This window comes from Lytechinus variegatus, chromosome 5 (genome assembly GCF_018143015.1).
Source record: "Lytechinus variegatus isolate NC3 chromosome 5, Lvar_3.0, whole genome shotgun sequence".
Lineage (NCBI taxonomy): Eukaryota > Metazoa > Echinodermata > Echinoidea > Temnopleuroida > Toxopneustidae > Lytechinus > Lytechinus variegatus.
The window spans coordinates 12,823,202-12,845,247 of NC_054744.1; the positions used below are offsets into that span (position 1 = coordinate 12,823,202).

A 22,046-nucleotide genomic window follows, 5' to 3' on the forward strand; every position below is an offset into this window, starting at 1 on the left:
CTGCGATCTTCACGATTTACCCCACACAGGTGCAGGTGCAGACACCGTCGTGCCATGCCACTGAGTAAAAGGAAATTGTAGAGATTAGGTCTCAGTTCTTTGGTCTTCTTCAAATAGCCTGGGCCCTGATTTTTTTTTCTCATTCTGGCTTATCAATTTATCCAGCATCTTCAAACACTCTAAATTAGTTTCTGGTGTCAGTCAAGAACAGTCATTGTCGGAAGGCAATAGTGATAGTACTTCTAGTTTCTACGACTACGCTCAATTCGACAGAGGTTGCTGAACTTGCAATGACTACCATTCCAGGTTGGCCCCCAGAGTTTGTTCTCAACAGGCGTTATGGTGCTGAGTGCGACATCTGCAAGAATCAGTCCATCCCGATCGGCATCTACAAGGACTGCGAGCACAAGCACAATACCTGTGGCACCTGCCTTACGAAGCACAGCTGGGACAATGAGAAACAGATATACGAGTGCCCCCGCTGTGTCTATACCCGCATGGTCGAGGTGAAGAAGAATATTACAAAGTGGCTTGAGGAGAGGTCTTTTGTAAACGCTCCTGACATCCACCCTGGTGCGTACAGGTTCTCTGAAGAAGCCGCCAAACAGCGAGCCATCAGGGAGGGTAAGGACTGCACGGATATCATCAAAAGGAAAACCAGAACCACGGAGAGGCCGAGGACAGATATCGAGTCCGTTGACGATGCCGATCATGTAAGCTTGGTTTTGAGGAAGAGCATGCAGAAGAGGATACCGTCCGCTTCATCGACGTTGCGTTTTGAAGAGAAAGGCAAAGTGATAGAGTATGTTAGGGTAAAGCAAGGGGTTGATGATTGTGAGATCTGTAAATCATCATTGTGTATGGAATGTATATGGGAAGTTTCATCTTCAAAAAAATAATCGTTTATGTGACTGATCAATGGTCCTAAAAAAATATGTTGATATTTGTGTATAAAATGTCATGCGATTTGTGCTTCCTTTATAAGTTAGGAAATTTTAGAAAGTATCAATAATTGCTTGATTAAATTAATCACTTGAAACCTGACCTTGCTATGTGACTGAGGGGTTGAGATCCAGTGAAATTAGAATGACTGTATCACAGAATTTCATGCGATTTGTGCTTCCTTTATAAGTTAAGAAATTTTAGAAAGTATCAATAATTGCTTGATTAAATTAATCACTTGAAACCTGACCTTGCAATGTGACTGAGGGGTTGAGATCCAGTGAATTTAGAATGACTGTATCACAGAATAATATCGCATTTGGGTATGTGTGCATTCATTTGACCTCCTGTGTGTCAAATTAATAGAAAGAGAGCAATTCCCAGGGGTCAGTCCCGGGGGGGGGGCCACTTACATTGACGAGTGGATACCATGCGCGACCAAAAAAACACGTAAAAAGGATGTTGTTTTCACGATGGGGCACGTTACGCACGTACCGTGATAAGGGTGTCAAAAGCTAAAAAATAATGAAAAAAGGGTATCTATTTCGCTAGGAAAATTACGTGTTTAGGGTCGAATTTGCAGGGATGATAAAACAAAATTAAAATGTTTTATAAAGGATGTCCTTTTTGCCCCAACACTTCATGTTTAGAGTCCGATTTGCGCGAGGTGTAGAAGGTTGGGTCGTACTAAACCAAATAAGGTAAAGCCGACGGCCGAAGGACCCGTAACAATAAAACATTCCTGTTCTTGTTTAGGGGTTCATTTCAGGGAACATTTGCCAAGAGTATCATTTTGTTACCAATACTTGTTGGGGGTAGGGTTACACACGCCAATACTTGTTAAGGGGTGCATTTTCAGAATATGGAAATTATGTGTTTAAGGTGCTTTTCGAGACCCCATGATCGCGCATGGTATCCACTCGTGAATGGAAGTGGCCCCCCCCCCCCGGAGGGGGTCAGTCCACAACAATTCCTGCACTTTATTGGCCTACATCTAGATCCTGTGCAATGGGCTCGTATCACAGTACTTTATTAAAATTCCTTAATTTTATGATACGCAGGCATGCCAGAATCTGATGATCTGGTTAATGATAGGACTATATCTGTAAAGAGCTTAGAGATGTTGCTCCAATGTAAGCGCTATATATAAGCAGAATATCATGTTATTATTATTACTTGAAATGTGGAAGAAACAGTCGCAAAGTTAGGTTCGAATTCCAAGATTTGTTGAAGACTTATTTTCCATTTAACTTGGGACTTAAATTAATCCAAGACATTCAAAGGCTATAGCCATAGATTCCCTGTTGACTTGCCTTGTTGCCCCTCTCTTCGGCCTTGGAAGTTTTTTTGTACCCTTTACAGTTTTGCTCATAAGTGCTGTAGAAATGCAACCTCTGGAAAAGTGGCCTTGTCCAAAAAGTATGGAATGTTGAACATGCAATTTTTTTCTTGTACTTCCTTTGGGAAATCACTACCCAAAGTTTTCCTTATATTAGTAAAGGAGAGTCAGAAACATTTCAAGATATGGTATCATATTGTTAATGATCATCAGTGGCATTGTTGCAATTTGCATTTATTTTTTTGGGGGTGGGGTAAGGGGTCACAATGAACTTGTCGGTCTTCATGCAATCTCAAAACCAAATACCAAATTTTTTATCACCTTGTAACAACAATGTTATTACAGATGCTTTCTTAGTCTTTATTACAATTTTCTATGCCACAATATCACATAAATTTAACATCTATAGGATACCCGTCGGTTGATCATTGTATAAAAATTGCATATTTTTATCTATATGCTATTTGTTCTAATAAATCATGTGATGTAATTATCTATATGTTATTTGTTCTAATAAATCATGTGATGTAATTTGATCTTTTAGGAAAACTACTGAAATATCGAGTTGAAAGTTGTCTGGTTTAGTGGAACAAATGCATATTTAATTTCCATTTGTTGTATTGTACCAATGCATTGTGTGTACATGTTTGCATTTTAATTTACTTGTGCAAGTCATTTACTCATGTCTTTCTAAATTATAGAAAATGTAAAAATTAAAATGATCAATTCAGTGTTTTACTTTTTAATCAACTCAAAATTATGAATATGAAAATTTATTTCATTAAAATTGCAAGAATTGTACTGATCAAGGCATGTTTATATTTTGTACATTTTGCTAAATGGAAAGAAGAAAATCTCCAATTCTTTGAAAAAAGTAATTTGTACACTAGAACCAAGTTGGATGAGAAAGGGAATAATTTGAAATTGTAAACTCTTCTATTGATTTAAAAGGAAACCTACATTGTTCTGGTGATTTTTTTTTCATTAAACTGTCAAGAATGTCTCCCGTACAGAGTCAAATTGTATATTGATCAATGCATGTATATATTCATCTTAAAATGAAGCAGAAATGTATAATCATTATTTTGTAAATTCATTGAATTTTATGATTGTTCACTGTGACTAGTGTCAACCAAGTCAACCATAAGAAATAAATTAATGCAATCAGTGAATATTATTACTGGTGTGTTTGTTGTATGGAAATGATTTTTTTTTTGGGGGGGTATCAATAGGAACATTAATTTCTTAGAATCACATCTCTAAAATGCCATATTCACCAGTGTGATTCACCAGTTTTTTTTTTTGGGGGGGTATCAATAGGAACATTAATTTCTTAGAATCACATACTGTATAACTCTAAAATGCCATATTCACCAGTGTGATTCACCAGTGAATCTGATAAAGTACATGTTTATAGTTAAAAACTCAATGCCATTTTAGAGTTGTAAGAAACTGTCTCTTTGAGGTGGAATGTCTTAAAATACATGTAGGCTGGTTCTGTAAAATTCTAGTTGTGCATCAAATTTGGACTTCATCTCTCAATTGCCTGAATATAGTACCTTTATACTATTAAATGCATTTGTATGTAGAAGTACTTGGTGTTTGTGCTTCCTAAATTATTAATCTGAATTTTCAAAGAAATTTCACAGAAAAAGAGCACTGAAAAACCTAAAGCTCTATAATATATTTTGGACCACTTGTGTTCACTTGTACATGTACGTCTGCATTGAGGCAAACAAAGAAATACATGTATTCCCCAAGTTAAGGTCTGGACTACATACTCACCTAACATTATATGCACAGAATTCTGGCCAGTATTAAAGAGAAATTCCAGTAGTTGCAGTTAACACTGATTTCATGAGAAAGTCTGTAAACACGGCTCAATTGCCAGTATATCATCGAGGATCTAGATCTGGTACAGTTACATTAATTGGACTTTGTGAAATCTTGAAATCTACGCTGAAAAATGTTCACACCGAAAATCACTAACACAGATAAGCGCACGTGGGACAATGTATTATTATTGCTTAGGGCGTCGGGCCCGACGCCCTACCCGAATCCCTAGATTATTTGCTGATTTCTCAGCAATTACACAATTTCTTCCAGAATCCTTTGGCACATGCGTTTTATTTATACAAACAGACACTTTAGTGGTCATTTCATTGGATTCTGTACGAACTCATTTTGATATCGTTACCAAAACTAGCATTTACCTTTAAGTTCAATATAGCTCTTTCTGGTGCACATAGCTGGTAAGGGTACACATTTGATGAAGAGTAATTTATGAAATGAAGTAAGAATAGAGAAAACTGGGGGATGGACATGTAACTTGATTGATTTATTTAATGGAATATCTATTAAGTTTGCAGATGATTAATAACAATTTGACCTTAAACTTAAGCCCGTCTGAACCCTAAAACTCTCGGGGTATTTCAAAGTTTGTTTTCAGGGGGTGCCATAATGCCCCCCCCCCCTCTGAGATTTTGGCCATGGAATGCCTGATGGCCTCAAAATTTTGCTTTGAGTAAAAAATTATGAACCATAATCTACAAAGTTGGATAGCTAAATTTATGGAAGTCCTTTTATTTTCTAATTCATGCAAGAAATCATGGATTTTGGTATTTCTCACTAAATAAAGCCTCATGAATAGCATTTTTTGGAACAAGTCTTTCATAACTCCCTCATCAATTCATGAAAGAAAGAGATAGGTTGTGTTTCTTCTTATGTAAATAATTGTTTTTCAATTTTCTTAGATTTTTTGTCAAACATTTTCAGATGCATAGGTGTGGGTGTGTGTGAATTTGGGTGGGTGTGAGCATGTGTGTGTGGTAATTATTAACACTAATTTAAACAATAATGATACTATGACAAATATTCGACAGGGGGCCATAATGGCCCCCTCCCCCGGAGCATTATGGTTAACAGACCATGCCCTGGGTAGACAAAGGGAGGGGGAGGGAATTCCTAAATGAGATGATTGTTGTTGTTTTAGCTTATACGTACGGCACGTGTCATTCAGTAGTGAATACTTGCGCCAAAAAAGTTAGCCTCTGTACAAGCATTTGCTGAAATCATACCCTGATAAAGTTTCAATGGTAACAGATCCCCGCCCCCCTCACCACAAAAAAAGAGAGATGAGAGAAAGAAAAAGAAATAGGGAGAGAAGAGAAAGGGGTAGAAGAAATAAAAGGAGAGAGGAGAGAGAGAGTGGGGGGAAGAGAGGACAAGAATGGAAAGTTAAAGGAAGAAAGTAGAAAAGAAAGGAAGAAAAAAAGAGGAAAGGAGATAGATACAAAAATGAAGAAGAAATGAAAGGGGGGGGAGGAGACAGGAAACGGGAAAATTAATAAAAGAGAAAGGAGAGGGCAGAGCTAAAGAAATAAATGGGGTGGAAGGAGACAGGAAATAGGGGGAAAATTATATAAAGAGAAAGGAGAGGGCAGAGCTACCAACCTTAATTACGAAAAAATCCTATTTATTTCTTTTTCTTATTTTCAAGCCTAAAATAATATTTTTCTTTAAAATATCTAAAAAAACATTGTAACAAATCATAATTCTAACAAGTTTAACAAATCTCATTTCTAGGTGGAAAATCCTATTTAGTGTCATTTTCCCCCTATAAATCCTACTAAATAGAATAAAATCCTAGTAATTGGCAGCTCTGAGAAGGGTGAGAAAAGGAGAAGGGAAAGGGAGAAATCTTTTCGGACCCACTGCATCCTGACAGTGTCTTAACAGAAAGTGCATCAGGGCTAACGCTTTGATGGGAAAGAATTGTTTTTCTACCCCACTTTCACCCTCTTTGGAGCAGTCTGAACTTCAGAAAAATCCTTCCTGACTAATCACTCCCTTTGCCTTACTAAGAGCGTCTTGGGGGTGAATTTCGCATCCTGCCTTTGTCGGGGTATGGCAGTCAGAAAAGTGTCTGTTAAAGACGGCTTTGTATTTCATGCTGGATATTGCTTCATATTTTAGTCATATGAGTAAGATAGAGAGGAAGAATAATAGCAATGTAGGTAAATCATAATTCTTGGTTTCCATTTTTACACTTATAATAAATAGGATTGCACAGAATAAACATGCATTAAATTCATTTTAATTTCAGTGGCTAATACTGTACATACAAGTATAAAGAGAAACACATATGGCAAGATTACATAAGATTCCATGCATCTTGAAATTGTAGATTTCAAGATTTTTTTTTTATTATTGATACAGAATGTCACACCTCCAAAGATGACAACTTAAAATTTCCACAGTTTAAATTTTCAGCATTTCTAACAAAGGGAATCAAATGAGATATAGCAATATTCATTTTGACATTTTTGACAGTATCTGAACAATAGATGCAGAGCTGCCAACTTGAACAAGAACATTTCAGTATTTTTAAAGCTGAAAATCAGTATTTTGGCGAGGAAATCAGTATTTTCAAAGAAATACCATAGGACAACACATAGAACTGAAACTTGAGAAATCGGTATTTTGCATGAAACCATCAGTATCCTTCACATTTTTCAGTACTACTTGGCAGCTCTGTGATGCCATTGCCCTAATGGCCCAGTGGATTAGTGTCTGGACTTTGAAACAGAGGGTCGTGGGTTCAAATCCCAGCCATGGCATTTCCTTCAGCAAATGAATTTTACAGTGTGCTGCACTCGACCTAGGTGAGGTAAATGGGTACTGGCAGGAAGTATAATTCCTCAAAAAGCTGTGTGCACCTGAATAGGTACATGTAGCCTAACTTAGCCGGGTAATAATAATAGCAGGGCCTGCTGGGAAAACAGTTTTCGGGACTGAAGTGGCTGTCCTGGGTAAATATACCCTTATTATTATTATCATTAATCTGTTTCAACCAGAGAACAAAAGATTTGGTCCACTATTCTGCCCAACTTTGGCAAACAGAAGCAGGTGACACATCAGTCACATTTGAGTTATTATTGTTTCTTAAACACCCTTTGTATGTTGCACATTCAGGCAAAATTTGGGGAAGAAATGAGGTTCTATGGAAAGATATTGAGGAAAATATGCTGTTAAATTGCATTGACAACTATGTAAATGACGAACAGACGTTGCTCATTTACAACAAATAATACTTTTGTAAGTTGCTTCCTCTCGCCAGAGTACGGCAGTATTGTTCTCTGGCTGAACCAGGTAATAGTGAGACAAAGAATTGTGACTAGTAGTGTGTATGAGTTCTACATCAAATGTAAATTGACTTTTAATAATAAACAATTCATAATAGCATGCACACCAGCCAAAGATGCTCATGGTACTAACCCAGCAACAGTTCTCTTCTATACATGCTTGAACTAACAAAAAAGATATTATTGTTGACATCAAATTCTATAAAACCTGAGTAATAAATAAAACAAGTATGAATCAATAAATATGGATATGATACGATCAATAAAAAGTTTGCTCATTATATGTTTCAACTTACATAAAACATAAAACAATTGCATTTTTATTTCAACATAATAATATTCCTTCAAGGATTCTATTACACATGGTAAACTACAACAACAAGATATGATTTTATCAAAGAAGTTTTGAACAAATAAACAGTTTTATCTATTAAACTTTTTATAGTGCTCTTAGTTGTCAAATACATTGTAGAAGTTTTGAATGAATAAAACACAAGTGAACTGAAAATGTAATTTATGAACATTTAACCTTGATTGCATGGAAAGTTGGAGGAGTAGGGCTAGATTTTTTTTTTCAATATCAACACATAAAATGAAATTACAATTCTTGAGAAACTACATGTAGTTAATAGGAAATGCGAAAAGCAGATTGAAAATGTAATTTCCATATACTTCTGAAAGCTACAGGTAAGCAATGATTTTCTAAAATGAAAATGATTTTCAGAAAACCCTTACACACGTTTCTGTCAGACATAAATATAAGTGAAAATGTACATATACTATGCTTACATTTAACTGGGTAATTTACAGCACTATTGAGTGCTTCACATGCTAGTATTGGGCAAACACCAAAATAGCATCAAAATCAAGATAAGAGCCAATTACGATGTTATTCGAAGCAAGGTCCATCACCTTTAACCCCAACAAAGAAAACTGTACATCAACTGAAAATCTATAATTGCTTATGAGTGTTTCATTTTACATGCATGTAAGTTATGCCATTACTGCGACATTGTGCCGTTGCATTATAATCCTGTGAATTTGTGTACTCAATGTACTCAACAACATAATTTATTTTATCACTTTTTCTTTTTGAAAATGATTACAAACCTTGTTTATTTTTCCTGGGATTTCTTACATGTAGGTCCCTCATAATAATGAACATTGTTGGTGCATGCATTTACACGAAATGCACAAATTCATTTCACATGAAATATTAATAAGCATGACTAAATATAAGTATTTGATCTATTCTCCAATTGGCAGACAATAAATAGCACATCAATGATGTGGAGCTCATCTGGCATCTTGCAACAATATTTACAATGTAACACAATTTTTTTTTATTTCAGCCCTGTTGACACTATAGTGAATTATATTGGTGACATAAATTGAGGAAACAGAATTGAAACTGATGAAGAAATAACATAAAAGAAGCAGTTTTTTGTGATTTATGAATAAATTTCATATAAATTAGCACAATAATTTTCTAGTCAAAATTTTTAAATTCTGTGTAGAACCTTGGTGAACATCATGTAGCTCTCTGATGGAACAAAAAAATAAATAAAAATCAGTCAACAAACAAATATTTTTGTGAGTTTTTAAAAATATGCATAAATTAGCATATTAAATGAGTTTTGAAATTTTGTATCCCCGAAAGCTATCATATAAAGCAAACAAAATTGAAATTGATCAAAAACTAAGGAGAATAAGCATTTTCGTGATTTAAATAAATGTTGCATAAATTAGAATAAATAATTTTCTAGTCCAAAACTTTCAAAATTCTGTGTGGAACTTTGGTGAACCTCATGAAGTTCTACCAGATGGAAGAAAAAAATTAAAATCGGTCAACAAACAAAGAAGAAGCATTTCATGTGAATTTTTAAAAACACGCATAAATTAATTTCACATAAATTAGCATAAAAAAAACTCTAGTCAAATTTCAAAATTCTGTGTAGAAGTTTGGTGGACCTCATGTAGCTCTACCAGATGGAAGCAAAAAAATAAAAATCGGTCAACAAATAAAGAAGCAATTTTTTGTGTGAATTTTGAAAAATGTGCATAAATTAGCATATTTAATGAGCTTAACTATTCTGTATAGAAGTTTTGAATCCCCCACCTAGTGCTATCATAAAGCAAACAGAATTTAAATGACGAAGAAGAAGCATTTTGAAATTGTGGACGGACGACAGACGATGGATGCCAAGCCAAGGCATAAGCTCATCGGGCCGTATGAGCTAAAAATGATCAAAGACTTAAACCATAATAGAGAACATGTGCAGACAGTATTAAAAATGTGGATAAAAATTGGGGTGAGCCTTGAAAGATAACCTAATTCACAGCCCCATTTAAGTCTGCAGGTACAGACCTTCAAGATTTTTTTTCCATAGTGCATAATGCACTGTCTGGTTGTGGGAGTAGATTCAAATCATATATTGTGGCTGCTTTCACATACACGTAGAACAAGTTTGGTGAGTTTGGAGTCTAGTCTTCATTCTAAATATTTTTAAATTTCAGTCAGTGCCTGCAGACTAGCACCATTAATTGACTTCAGACATCAGTTGCCACTCATCTTGAAGTTTGACATCACATCACACACTTAAAGGTCATTCCATCCCAGAAAAATGTTGATTTGAATAAATAGAGAAAAATCAAACTAGCATAATGCTGAAAATTTCATCAAAATTGAATGTAAAATAAGAAAGTTATGGCATTTTAAAATTTCGCTTATTTTTCACAAAACAGTTACATGCACAATTTAGTGACATGAAAATGAGAGTTGATGTCACTCACTCACTATTTCTTTCGTTTTTATTGTCTGAATTATACAATTTTTCATTTTTCACAGATGTGACAAGGGCCAACTTGACTGACCCATATAGTATTAAAACAATGTTAATTCCACATGTTCAGGGAAAAAATAATCTTTGTTTCACTTGACAATGAGGTAAAAAAATTAGAATATGCAGTATTTCATAAAATAAAATACAAAAGAAATAGTGAGTGGATGATGTCATCAGTCTCCTCATTTGCATACTGACAAGGATGTGCATATAACTGTTTTGGGAAATTAATCAAAATTTTGAAATATCCTAACTTTCTTATTTTACATACGATTTTGATGAAATTTTCAGTGCTATGCTCGTTAGATTTCTCTCTTCTTATTCATATCGACTTTTTGTTAGGGTGGACTTGTCCTTTAAAGAATATACTAGTATAATATGAAACAAGAGTGCTCAGCAGCATCAGCATTCTAGAATTAGGACAAGTGGAATATATCAAGGTAAAACGTGTCCTCCACTGTGATTGTCCATGAAAGAGACAACATGCCAAATACAGTGTCTTTCAAAACAACACCATCACTGAGTTTATGTTGATTTGCAAAGTCCATAATAATCAGAAGCAGACAGCCAACATCATCACTGCTAGACCATATTCAAGCGTTGGCAAGCTGTAGACCTTTCTGCATATCGAACAAGCAGTACATTTAGCTGTGTGCCGTTTATTTTTGGCTTCAAATAAATATGTTTATCATCTAAAGCATATCGTCGTCATAGAAGCTTTAGTTGGCCAGTGACGAGATCCACCTTGCTGGCCAATCCAAATATTGATAAGACTGTACAGGAACCTGCTGGAATCTGTTATGAAAAAAACATAAGAAGTACATGTATGTTGATCACATTCTTGTACTTTCTATGGGGATCCTCAAATTGGCAAACGTGCTTCAAAATGGCTGATTTTGTGGACAACTCTCCATTTGTTTTGTACACAATTTTTCAGATTTTTTTCATTATCTTTCAAATTACATCTTGCCTCCTTCTGAGCACGACATATGTCATGGGAAAATATAATTCACACCACATATGTCAAGGTCAGGAGGAGATAATGTGAAATATGTAATATAAAGGGGAAAATCTGAAAATTTGTGTACAAAACAAATGGAGAGTTGTCCACAAAATCAGCCATTTTGAAGCACATTTGCCAATTTGAGGATCCCCATAGAAAGTACAACAAGACTTTTTAAATGTCTATAACTTGCTTATTTCATAACCGATTTTGATGAAACTTTTTTTAATTTGTTCCTCTTATTGTACTCTTTGCAATAAGATTGCTTCTCTTCTTGGGTTTTGGTTTCCTTTAATGCACTTGGTCAATGAAAAGTGTGATCTTGATTGGATTATTGTTTCGAAACCTATACCATTTTAAAGCATAGATATTCAGCTTTATCATGATCTAAAAATGATTTGGGCTCAAACAAAAATAACTTAAAGTGTAAAAATAACAACTTCTGTCAGGTGGATATAATCATTTTGTAGCATATTTCAGATCAAAAAGTTTCACCTACATTACAAAGCGTATTATGCACTGAAAACCAGATGTTGAGAGCGCATTGCATTGATGGACACATGAAGCATGGGTTTTCCCGAGCGCATCTATCGATCGGAGCTAGAACATGATCGTCTGGTAATTTCTCGGCGACAATCAGCCGGTTCACAGGAGCGTTGTTTAAACACGTGCCGCAGGCAAGGTCGTAAAAACAGCGTAAAGAGAAAGTTAACTGTGTGACAGCAATTTTGACAGCTGAAAACAGGTGGTGGCTATATAATATTCTCATTGAATGTCTAGTTGAAGTATGTCCATGATAAGACCAATGGTATCGAGGCCAGTCAAAAGGCCATCCACAGCTATGGCCTTGGATTAATTAAAGTCCTGGGCCCCGTCTTACAAAGAGTTACGATTGATCCAATCAATCGTAACTCCATGGAAATCCATCAGTGTCATAAATTTTTATACAGGAAATTTGCAAAATGTCCTTTGTAAACAAGGAGAAGCAAAGTGAATTTTAAGAAAACAATGAATGCATGAATATGCATCATAGTTGGAAAATATTTTGAACAAACATGCATAATAGATGTCGACATTGCTGGCCGTCCATAGTTGTGATTGATTGGATCAATTGCAACTCTTTGTAAGACGGGGCCCTGGTATGAGACCTAGGGTCCGTAACACAAAAGTTAGCCATTTATCGCTAAATACCAATGACCAATCAAGATCATTGTTGCATGCATGTTTTGCTCATTAGACTGACATGGAACCAATCACCATTGTCCTTTCAAATTAGCAATAAATCGCTATTAACCTCTGTGTTACGGAGCCAAAGTGTTGCGATGACCCAACAGGAATTAAACCAAACTGATATAAGACCAAACGGTTGTATAGCCCATGTGGTATTAGACTAAGTAAAGTAGACCAACCACTTGTAGTGAATATACATCAATAGCCTTACCTGCGTTCTGCCCGCATCTTGCACCAGATAGCTGGGAAGACCAAGAGAAACAGCCTGAGACTGAAGTTGTTCCAATCGCTCTTTTGACTCCCCATTCAAAACAATTTTCCCTTCTCTGTTGAAAGAACATGTACAGGTAGAAGATGAGAATTTAGGGGTAATAATGAAGGAAAAAAATCTAGAGCTATAGTTGATGCCTTAGTAATGGTGGCTGAAATCCCCCCCCCCCCCCCCGATCTTGGTCTTGGTTAGTTGGAATAAAACTTGCTGTGCATATTGCCTGTAATGTTATCTCAAAGATTGAATCATATTTTTTAATTAGTTGCAAACAGTGTCCTCCAGTCTTTTAATGGTCTGAATATACCAGAATTGTGGTTTTTGACTTAATTTTAATCATGTGTGCATTCGGTGGACACAGGTTGTCTTTGCACGAATGTCCATGAAATACATGTAGGTTCTAGTGCCTTTATGCATGCTTAGGTACCCATTGAAAGCTACATGGTTCCACTGCATGGGGCAATTTCAGTTTCATTCAGTGGAACTGTGTGTTCAGTGCTATGCTGTGGGTGCTCACGCATGCAAACAGGGTTGTAATTAGTATTTTGTGTAATTAATATTTACATGTATGTATTATTTTGATGTATTTATTATTTGTGACTTGTAAGTGACATATTCTTCTTTTCCTATGCACTTTTCTGTATTATTTAAAGAGTCTGATGACAATCTTTGTGTTTTTTACCAACATAATAATATAGGGTATTTATATTGCGCACATGTATATCCACCTTATTAGGTGCTCAAGGCGCTCCTATATTACCCGGCTAAGCTAGGCGTTCATAGCGCACGCTGCTTTTTAAGGAATTACTTCCTACCGGTACCCATTTACCTCACCTGGGTTGAGTGCAGCACATTGTGGATCGGTTTCTTGCTGAAGGAAATCACGCCATGGCTGGGATTCAAACCCACGACCCTCTGTTTCAAAGTCCGAAGACTAATCCACTGGGCCACAATGCTCCACCATGACATTAGACATGACATTAAATAATTGAATTTAATTTAATTTGTATATTTTTCCCAATATCATTCACTTTACTATTGGTATCTTACTCAATTGTCCTTGATGATTAAGATTCATAAAGCCAGTTATAAAGCACCTTTTTTTTTCCTAGAGTCCCCAACCCCCTTAACTTACCCAACTGCTTCCCATTGTAGTAGCTGCTCTGCATACTGCTCCTGCTCCCGCATAAGTATCCGATGGAGACCCAAGCATGCATGGCCTACTTGAGCAGCTACTTTACCGACTCCCATCTTCAAGGAGGTATTGACAGCAAACACCATCTTGACATTATCAAAGTCCTGGGTTACATAAGAAAGGGAGACTTGATTTCAGGAAAGGTCCATGCCATATTTTTTCCAAATATTATAAAATTGAAATTAAAATTCACTTTATTCACATCCATTAAACAGGTAAAAAACCACAAACAATAATTACATATTTGATAAAATCAATCACTACATAAAGAACCAATAATGACAAAAGGGATAAAACCAAATGCAGTGGATTATCTTAAAGGCCAACCGAGCAAGAAGTTAATTTGCATATATAGGGAAAACTCAAGCAAAGTAGCTAGAATTTCATCGAAATTGGCAAATGTTAGATTAGCAAGAAGTTGATTTGCATAGAGAAAACTCAAGCAAAATAACTATAATTTCATCGAAATTGGCGAATGTTATGTTTTAAAGATTTATTTATTTCCATAAATCAATATTGTGCACAAAGCAGGTGATTTGCAAATGAGAGAGGAAAAATGTAAAATATTTCTTATTACAATGTGAAACAAAGACATACATTTAGACAAGAACGAGCTAAATTTCATAAGCAATGAGATAGATGCTCACATGATCTATGTTGAAACTTTGAATCTTTTTTTTTGTTCATGCAGGTATTACAGTATATTGGTCAAGCACATTTTATGTCGATGCAGTCCCTTTTAACCAATGATGCATACTGCTCTGGAAACGTGGCACCTTTGTGCAGGATGAAGCTCCATGTATACATTTATCAATCCAATGAATTTAATTGTAATAGTGAAATATTGAATCACATACCATTGGATCATCTGCCAGGAGTCCACCTGCAGACATGTCGGCATTCTGAAAAACCCAAGCTACTGCAGCTTCTGCTGAAACATTATGAGTTGTTTGAACAGCCTACGTAGATAGAGATTAATAATAAGCAACTCATCAATGTTCAGATTGATGAATGGGAGGTTTGGAGGTTAAAAACTTAGAAGACAAGAAATAACAATCTCTGTAGGACAACTGTCTTTTTTTAATAACAAATTCAATAGTGTTTATGTTAATGGTCTCGGGATGACAAGAAAGAGAGAAGGAACAGGAAATCACCGAAGTACACTATCAAATTATAGCAATGAATATTTATCTTTATAATGTGTGGTTGAATTAGTTCATATACCAGTCGAACATTTGTTTTTCACTAATACACTGTATACAGATATGATTATCAAAAGATGTTAAGAAGATAAAATAGTTTAAAATTAATTTCACAACTTTCTAAATAATTTCATCTAAACTGAGAGATGATTTACATTCAATGTATACAAATAATTTGATTACATGTATTCTATCATGATATTTGGAATGGAAGTCATAAAAAGAATCACCCCCACACACACACACACACATACACAACAACAACAACATAACAAACAAAAGAAGAATCAAATACACATACACACAGAGACATAGAGGAAAATGTTTTGAATTATGATCAGGTTTATATGGACATGATTTCAACTACAAGTAGGGTAAACCCCTCAAGGCTCATTGTATTATGGTAAATTTACAATTTATTGGAAACAATGATAAACAGCCAATTCTGAGATTTTCCTTTTGTAACTACATGTATGATTAATTCATTTTCACACAAATGAATTACCTTTTCAGCCAGCTTCTTGTCGATGCCCATCATGGTTAACACCTCTACAAATGCCATGCATGGGACATTGGCTTCAGCTGAAAGCTCTGCTTGGTTGCCTTCAGACTGTCCGGCCATGACTAATTAACAGATGATACACTGCGTAAAATGAGAACAAGTTTCGATCAGATCATCACAACAAAAACTCTGAAATTCACTCCCATTTTTTTTATTCCATCTCTTAGACTGGCATTCCATCTTAAGGATTTAGTAAAGTGATGGTCTTAACCGTTGGCATTGCCAGAGCAGCCAGACTCTAGTTGACATATGCACAAAAAAGAACAAAATATGAATTGAGCAGATGATGATCTACCTTCTTTAGATAGCCAGAAAAATAAAAGGTTGCAAAAGTTTCATTAAAATTGCTTTTAAATAGGGTGCTCTTCTTTCTACTCCTTGAATACCAGTACAGAAGACTTTAAATTCAGTCAATGATTTATTAAACAAAAGGTTGTGAGACCTGGGAAGTGGGAACAAATACATTCCAACTTATTTTCCATTTTAATGTACATAAGGTCCTCTTTCATCTTAACAATCTAAAGTTTAATTCAGTTTTTGTTCTGTATATTACTTAGCAAGGATCATTTTCAACAAGCCATTTGGTTGCTATTTTGTATAGAATGCAAATTAAAATAATTTATAATGATTATTTATAATTACGTATTTTGAATTCTAGTATTTTTTAAATAATTTTTATCTATAAATTGTTCTTCAAAACGGCATTTTGTACCATCGCTAATCGAAGATACGTCATAACGAAGTGGTTCATCATCATCATGGAGTCCTCAAGGACTCCATGGAACCCTCGCCTGAGCGTCTGACTGAGGCAAGCTACACTAATAATAATAATACTCAATATTATGCACTTTTCCCAAATGGCCCAAAGCGCTCACAATTTCAATTAACATATTTATACAAACAAAAATTAGAATGATATATTATTCTAATGAAGGCAATTGCCTAGAACAAGAGAGTTTTAAGGACTTCTTAAAGGACTTGATTGTTGGGGATTGTCTTATTGTGAGAGGGAGCTTGTTCCATTCCATTGAGGACGCAACGGTGAATGTTCTATCTCCAGTCTGTTTTCTTTTAGTTGGATATGTTATTAAGTGGGTCTTCAGAGGATCTAGTTCTTCTACCTGGGACATAAATTTCTAAACAATCAGACAAGAATTTTGGGGCTTGGTTAAAGAGTGATTTGTATACAAGGAGTAGTAACTTAAAAATAATGTTGTCTAACTGGGAGCCAGTGTAAATTATATAACAGAGGTTCAGGAGGTGTGTCACGGCGGACTAGGAAATAATACAGGCAGCCCAATTCTGCAGGTGCTGGAGACGATTGATGTGAGCCAAGGGTATTGAAGAAAGAAGACTATTAGAGCATGATCGGTTAAGGGTTCGCATTGAGGTGAAAATTTTTTTTTAAGGTACTTTTATCAAATTTGCTTTTAAAATAATCTTTGATATCTCAGGTTTCAAAAAACTAAGTTTCATGAAGATTGATGATTCCGAAAGTACCGGAATAGTCCATTTTATTCATGGGGGTGCTGCTACCTCTCATCACGGACGGACATTTTTACTCAAATTAAATTCACTCTAGTTTTATTGTTTTTAAAGTTACTCTAATTTGGTTTGGATGTTCTTGCACTCTGAACATTTCTCTATTATCAGACATAATATAGTAGAAAAAAATATTGGGAACTAATTTTTTTTGGTAGGTGTTAACATTTCCAATCATGAAATTTCCGTCCGTGATGGAAAAAAAGATGAAAAGTTTTTTTATTCTTTATCAGAGTAGAAATAAAAAATAAAAAGGTTTAGAGGTATCTCTCTAAACACTGTACATTATTTTATTTGAACATGGCTAAAATCCATACATTTTATCCATATCATAAAGTCAGTCAAAAATGATCACGGACGGACATTAATTTGATCACGGACGGACAAAGTTAATTCACTCAAATTCATTTCACTCTAGTTTTATTGTTTTCAAAGTTACTCCAATTTTTTTAATGGTCTTGCACTCTGAACATTAATCTATCATCAAACATAAATTAGTAGGAAAAAAATATGGGAAGTAAACTTTCCTTGTAGATGTTAACATTTCCGTCCGTCCGTGATGAAATTAATGTCCGTCCGTGATCATTTTTATTAGGATAATGTCTATGGACTCAGCTTTTTATTCTTTATCAGAATAGAAACAGAAATAAAAGTGTGTAGAAGTATTTCACTGGACACTGTTCATCATTTTATTTGAACATAGCTAAAATCCATACATTTTATGCATTTAATAAATCAATGAAAAATGATCACGGACGGACATTAATTTCATCACGGACGGACGAGTGAAATACTTGTGGAAAGATTCATATATATGCAAATGAGAAACTTTGCTGAGCAGATTATGAGTTTAATTTTAGCTTCTAATTGCAGTGAAAAATGGCTCTGAGAATTATTCAGAACTCAAATGGAATAAGCCTACAACTCTTCACAATTTTTTGTGATATCTTTGTTTGGCCGTTATTGGGGCTATATTGTTGTCAGGAAAATTGTTAAGCATTACTGGAATGCAGATAGAGTTGAAAAGCTGCATGTACATGTATATGCCAAAAAAGCGGGAAACAAAGTATGGCAAGAACAAGTCCAAAGCTGTAGATTTCATCAATTCAAGCTTGCAGAAAGTGATGGAGAAGAAGTAGAATGCAATGCATAATCTGATAAGCAGAAAAATCAATTTTTCCATGTACAAACTTATGGATTCACAATGCTTCTAACAGAACATAGGTTTGTGAAAATTACATGAATACCTTTTTTCGAAGTCCATTTTGGAGCTAATTTTAAGCAAATCGCTTATCTGGTAAACTGTGAAAATGCATAAAGCTTGCAATGTAGTGTTTAGAAGTTAAGCTTTGGATTGGAATATCAATTTCAATTTTGGATTCGGTCAGGGCCTAAATACATGAGGGCTGTTGATGTTATGGGGTGTCTCCGCTTTGATATATGCAAAAGATGGATTTAAAGAGAGCCCCTGACAAGTGTTGATCCAACAAACAAGCATAAGGATCAGTGACCTGTTAATCTTTTAGATTTAGTTTTTGGACCTTAAAAAAAACATCTTTGCTCTTGGAAAATTAATGCCTAAAATCATCATGATCATAAAAATACTTGTATCAACATGATCAATAATCAACTAGCTGTTGATTTTGAACCTACTTGTATTCTACACTTTAAAAAGACAATAGGGGAAGGCGGGGTAAGTTGTGACACTTTTTGCATTTTGCACGTTAGAATTGATATGACTAGTAATATTGTAGAAATAAGTACCTTACCTTTAAATTTGATTCTTGGGAAATATTTTTCACCTATATATAACTTTCTACCCCCACGCTGAATGTCATTGTGACCTTTGAAAAAAAGGATGTCAAATTGCTCAACTTGCCCCATCTGTGGGGTAAGTTGTGCCATCGTCTGGGGTAAGTTGAGCCACAAAAACTATGTAAAAAATGTATGCGGGAAGAACCAGGATGTCAATTTTTCATTTAAAGTCTTTTCACTTGCTAATTCTCTATGAATACTAACATCTTCTGAAAGTAAAAGGACTGTCATGTGAATTTGCTCCTTTCTGCCTGCATATCAATGGCTTTTTACGTTTTTTATTTTTTTTTATTATACAGTTGTACATCACCTATTCTTTACGTTCGATTTTGACAAGAAATGTGTTAAGAGCAATCGTATGTCTAGATTATACTGTGCGTCTAGCATAGAAATCAAGTTGCTACATCTTAAATCAAGTTGCAGCAACTTGATTGTGCAACTAATACTGTTTAATATTATTAAAATATGTACAAATCATCAAAACAATTGCATTTGTTTACCAAAAAAGTACTAAGAACTTTTTACAGAGTACTTCCATTGTATTTTAATTGTGTCCGTCCGTGATGTCCGTCCATGATGTCCGTCCGTGATGGAAAATATTTGCAATTCTCTCGGAAGTTTGATATTGGTTAAGAATTCAATATGCTGAACATAGAAGCTAACATACCCGAGTGTTAGGTGCATTAACAATAATTGGTCCATGTAAAGCTGTTTAGATAGAAACAATAAAAATGTACAAAAATTCTAAAAACCACATTTCTATCTTGTCCGTCCGTGATATGGCACATTTAGTGGATACCTGTGTTTGTAGGTAACCATGGCAACAAACTTTTTTAATCATTCAGCATACTATGTCCTACCCTTCACTATAAAACACAAAGGAACCATGTTCATCTTATTCCTAATTTGTTACAAGCCTTCAAAACTTTCAAAATCTATCAAATGTCCGTCCGTGATGAACCGATCATGCTCATTACTGAAATCAAGACAAGAAAGGATAAGGGAGCGTATGGCATGGTTAGCAGTTGACTGATCAATAAACCTACGAATTCTAGTTATGTTCCTCAAATGATATGTGGAATACAACAAACAGTGAAAATATGATCATTCATAGTCATATGTTTATCAAAATATACTCCTAATTTCTTTATTCTTTCTGAAGGAGTAATGCGAAGATCGCCAATTTCAGGTTGAATATCAGGTAATTTCTTCAAATTGTGTGGGGGGGGTAGCTATGAAAAATTCAGTTTTTGTGTCGTTCAGCTTTAATTTGTTTACAGTCATCCACTGTTTGAGTCAAGTATGCATCTCTGCAGTATATCAAGGGCATTTTTGAGGTCTCCTGCAGTATTAGGGTCGAACGATATGTATAACTAAGTATCATCTGCGTAGAGATGATAATTAATGATGTCTTGCTATCAATGCTATGTCTCCCACCGGAACTGTATATACCAAATAACCTACAGGTCCAATAACCGAGCCTTGTGGTAGTCCAAAGTTAGACATGTGGGGTTCGGAAAATTCACTCGATATTCTAACTTGAGAGGACCAACCACTTAGATATGACTTCAACCAGGTCAAAGCAACGGATCTAGCTCCTATTCTACTGGACAAGCGTGATAAAAAAGTAGCGTGATCTATGGTATCAAAAGCAGCAGAAAGGTCCAAAAGGACCATCAATACAACTTTGATAGTTAATTAAGTGCAAACATAATATCATTCTTTACTTTAACAAGTGAGGATTTTACACTGTGTTTGGGCCTGTATGCTGACTGGAATGGATCAAGTAAACTGTTAGATTCCATATGCTGGATTATTTGATTACAAACAACCTTTTCAATGAGCTTACCAACAAAAGTTAAATTTGAAATTGGTCTATAGCTTTTTAGCTTTATCTAAAGTAGACATTTCCAGGGATGGTTTGATGATAGCTGTGTGAGCCCCTGTAAAAAAAACGCCAATAGCTAGTGAACTAGCTGTACGTAAGGGAAGCAGATTTTCAATGTTATCTTTCAGAGCCAAGTTGGGATTGGGTCAAAACGGCAAGTAGCACTTGAGCATCACTTTGATGGTGTGAGTAAAGTAAACAAATTAATTCCCTCAACTTCTATATCCTCAAACCTTGGATCAGGAATAGAATCCAGGGAGTCAATTTCTGTTCTAATCATTTTGATTTTTTCCACAAAGAAAGAGGAAAATTGGGAGCACAATAATTGTGCCGAATCATAAACTGGAAGATGAGCCACCTTCCTATAAAATTTATTAAAAAGAAAGTGAATGACTGTAAAAAGACTGAACTAGTGCTTAACTTGTCTTTAATTTAAGGTAGCCTTCTTTGCCTTTGGCAGACTGAACAACATCTGTTACATGATTATTTGCTTTGATGTAAAAAGTTTCCAATCAGACTCTTCCCTTGTTTTACGCCGCTTGCTTTCCAATCTTTGATGCTCTTGGCAAGCTAAAGCTTCAAAAATAGACTCATTGAACAAACTTTACAAAGTCCCCTGGAAAAAGGAAAACATGACAAAAAAGGAGACAGGTGGGACTGTACTTTTAATATTTATTTGGCAATACGATCACTGACTTTTATCTACCAATAAGTTACCAGTTTTCATGAATTTGGGATAAAGCAAGATCAATATCACACTCACACAGATGAAACATAATAGTTCACTACAATACATTCTGAAACTTACCCCGAATTAAGGGGGTCAAACTTGTAATTATCGAGCTTTTGCGCAGCTGCTCGCCTGTGATTTCTTTCTTTCTCTAGCTCTCTTTTTTAGCGAGCGGGCACGTGGGGGTCCGGACAGCCCGACCACTGGACAGCCCGACCCTGGACAGCCCGACCCGCTGCCCTGGACAACTCGTCCCGGTCGAGTTGTCCAGGGTTGGCTCTGAATCGGACAACTCGACCACTTGAATACTTCTTCAAAATTTCATTAAATAAAATTTCAAACT

At 35.3% G+C, this 22,046-nt stretch overlaps 1 protein-coding gene across 1 annotated transcript; it reads right to left on the minus strand.

Annotated features, from left to right (window-relative positions):
* Positions 1-10,614: 10,614 nt before the first annotated feature.
* Positions 10,615-21,832, minus strand: LOC121415375 (probable peptidyl-tRNA hydrolase 2). The gene is made up of 6 exons (XM_041608561.1): positions 21,782-21,832; positions 15,672-15,809; positions 14,822-14,923; positions 13,905-14,068; positions 12,713-12,827; positions 10,615-11,063 (listed from the first exon to the last, which is right to left on the minus strand). Exons 2-6 carry the CDS (start codon positions 15,786-15,788, stop codon positions 10,977-10,979), a joined length of 585 nt encoding a protein of 194 aa, XP_041464495.1. The 5' UTR covers positions 15,789-15,809; positions 21,782-21,832; the 3' UTR covers positions 10,615-10,976.
* Positions 21,833-22,046: the final 214 nt, after the last annotated feature.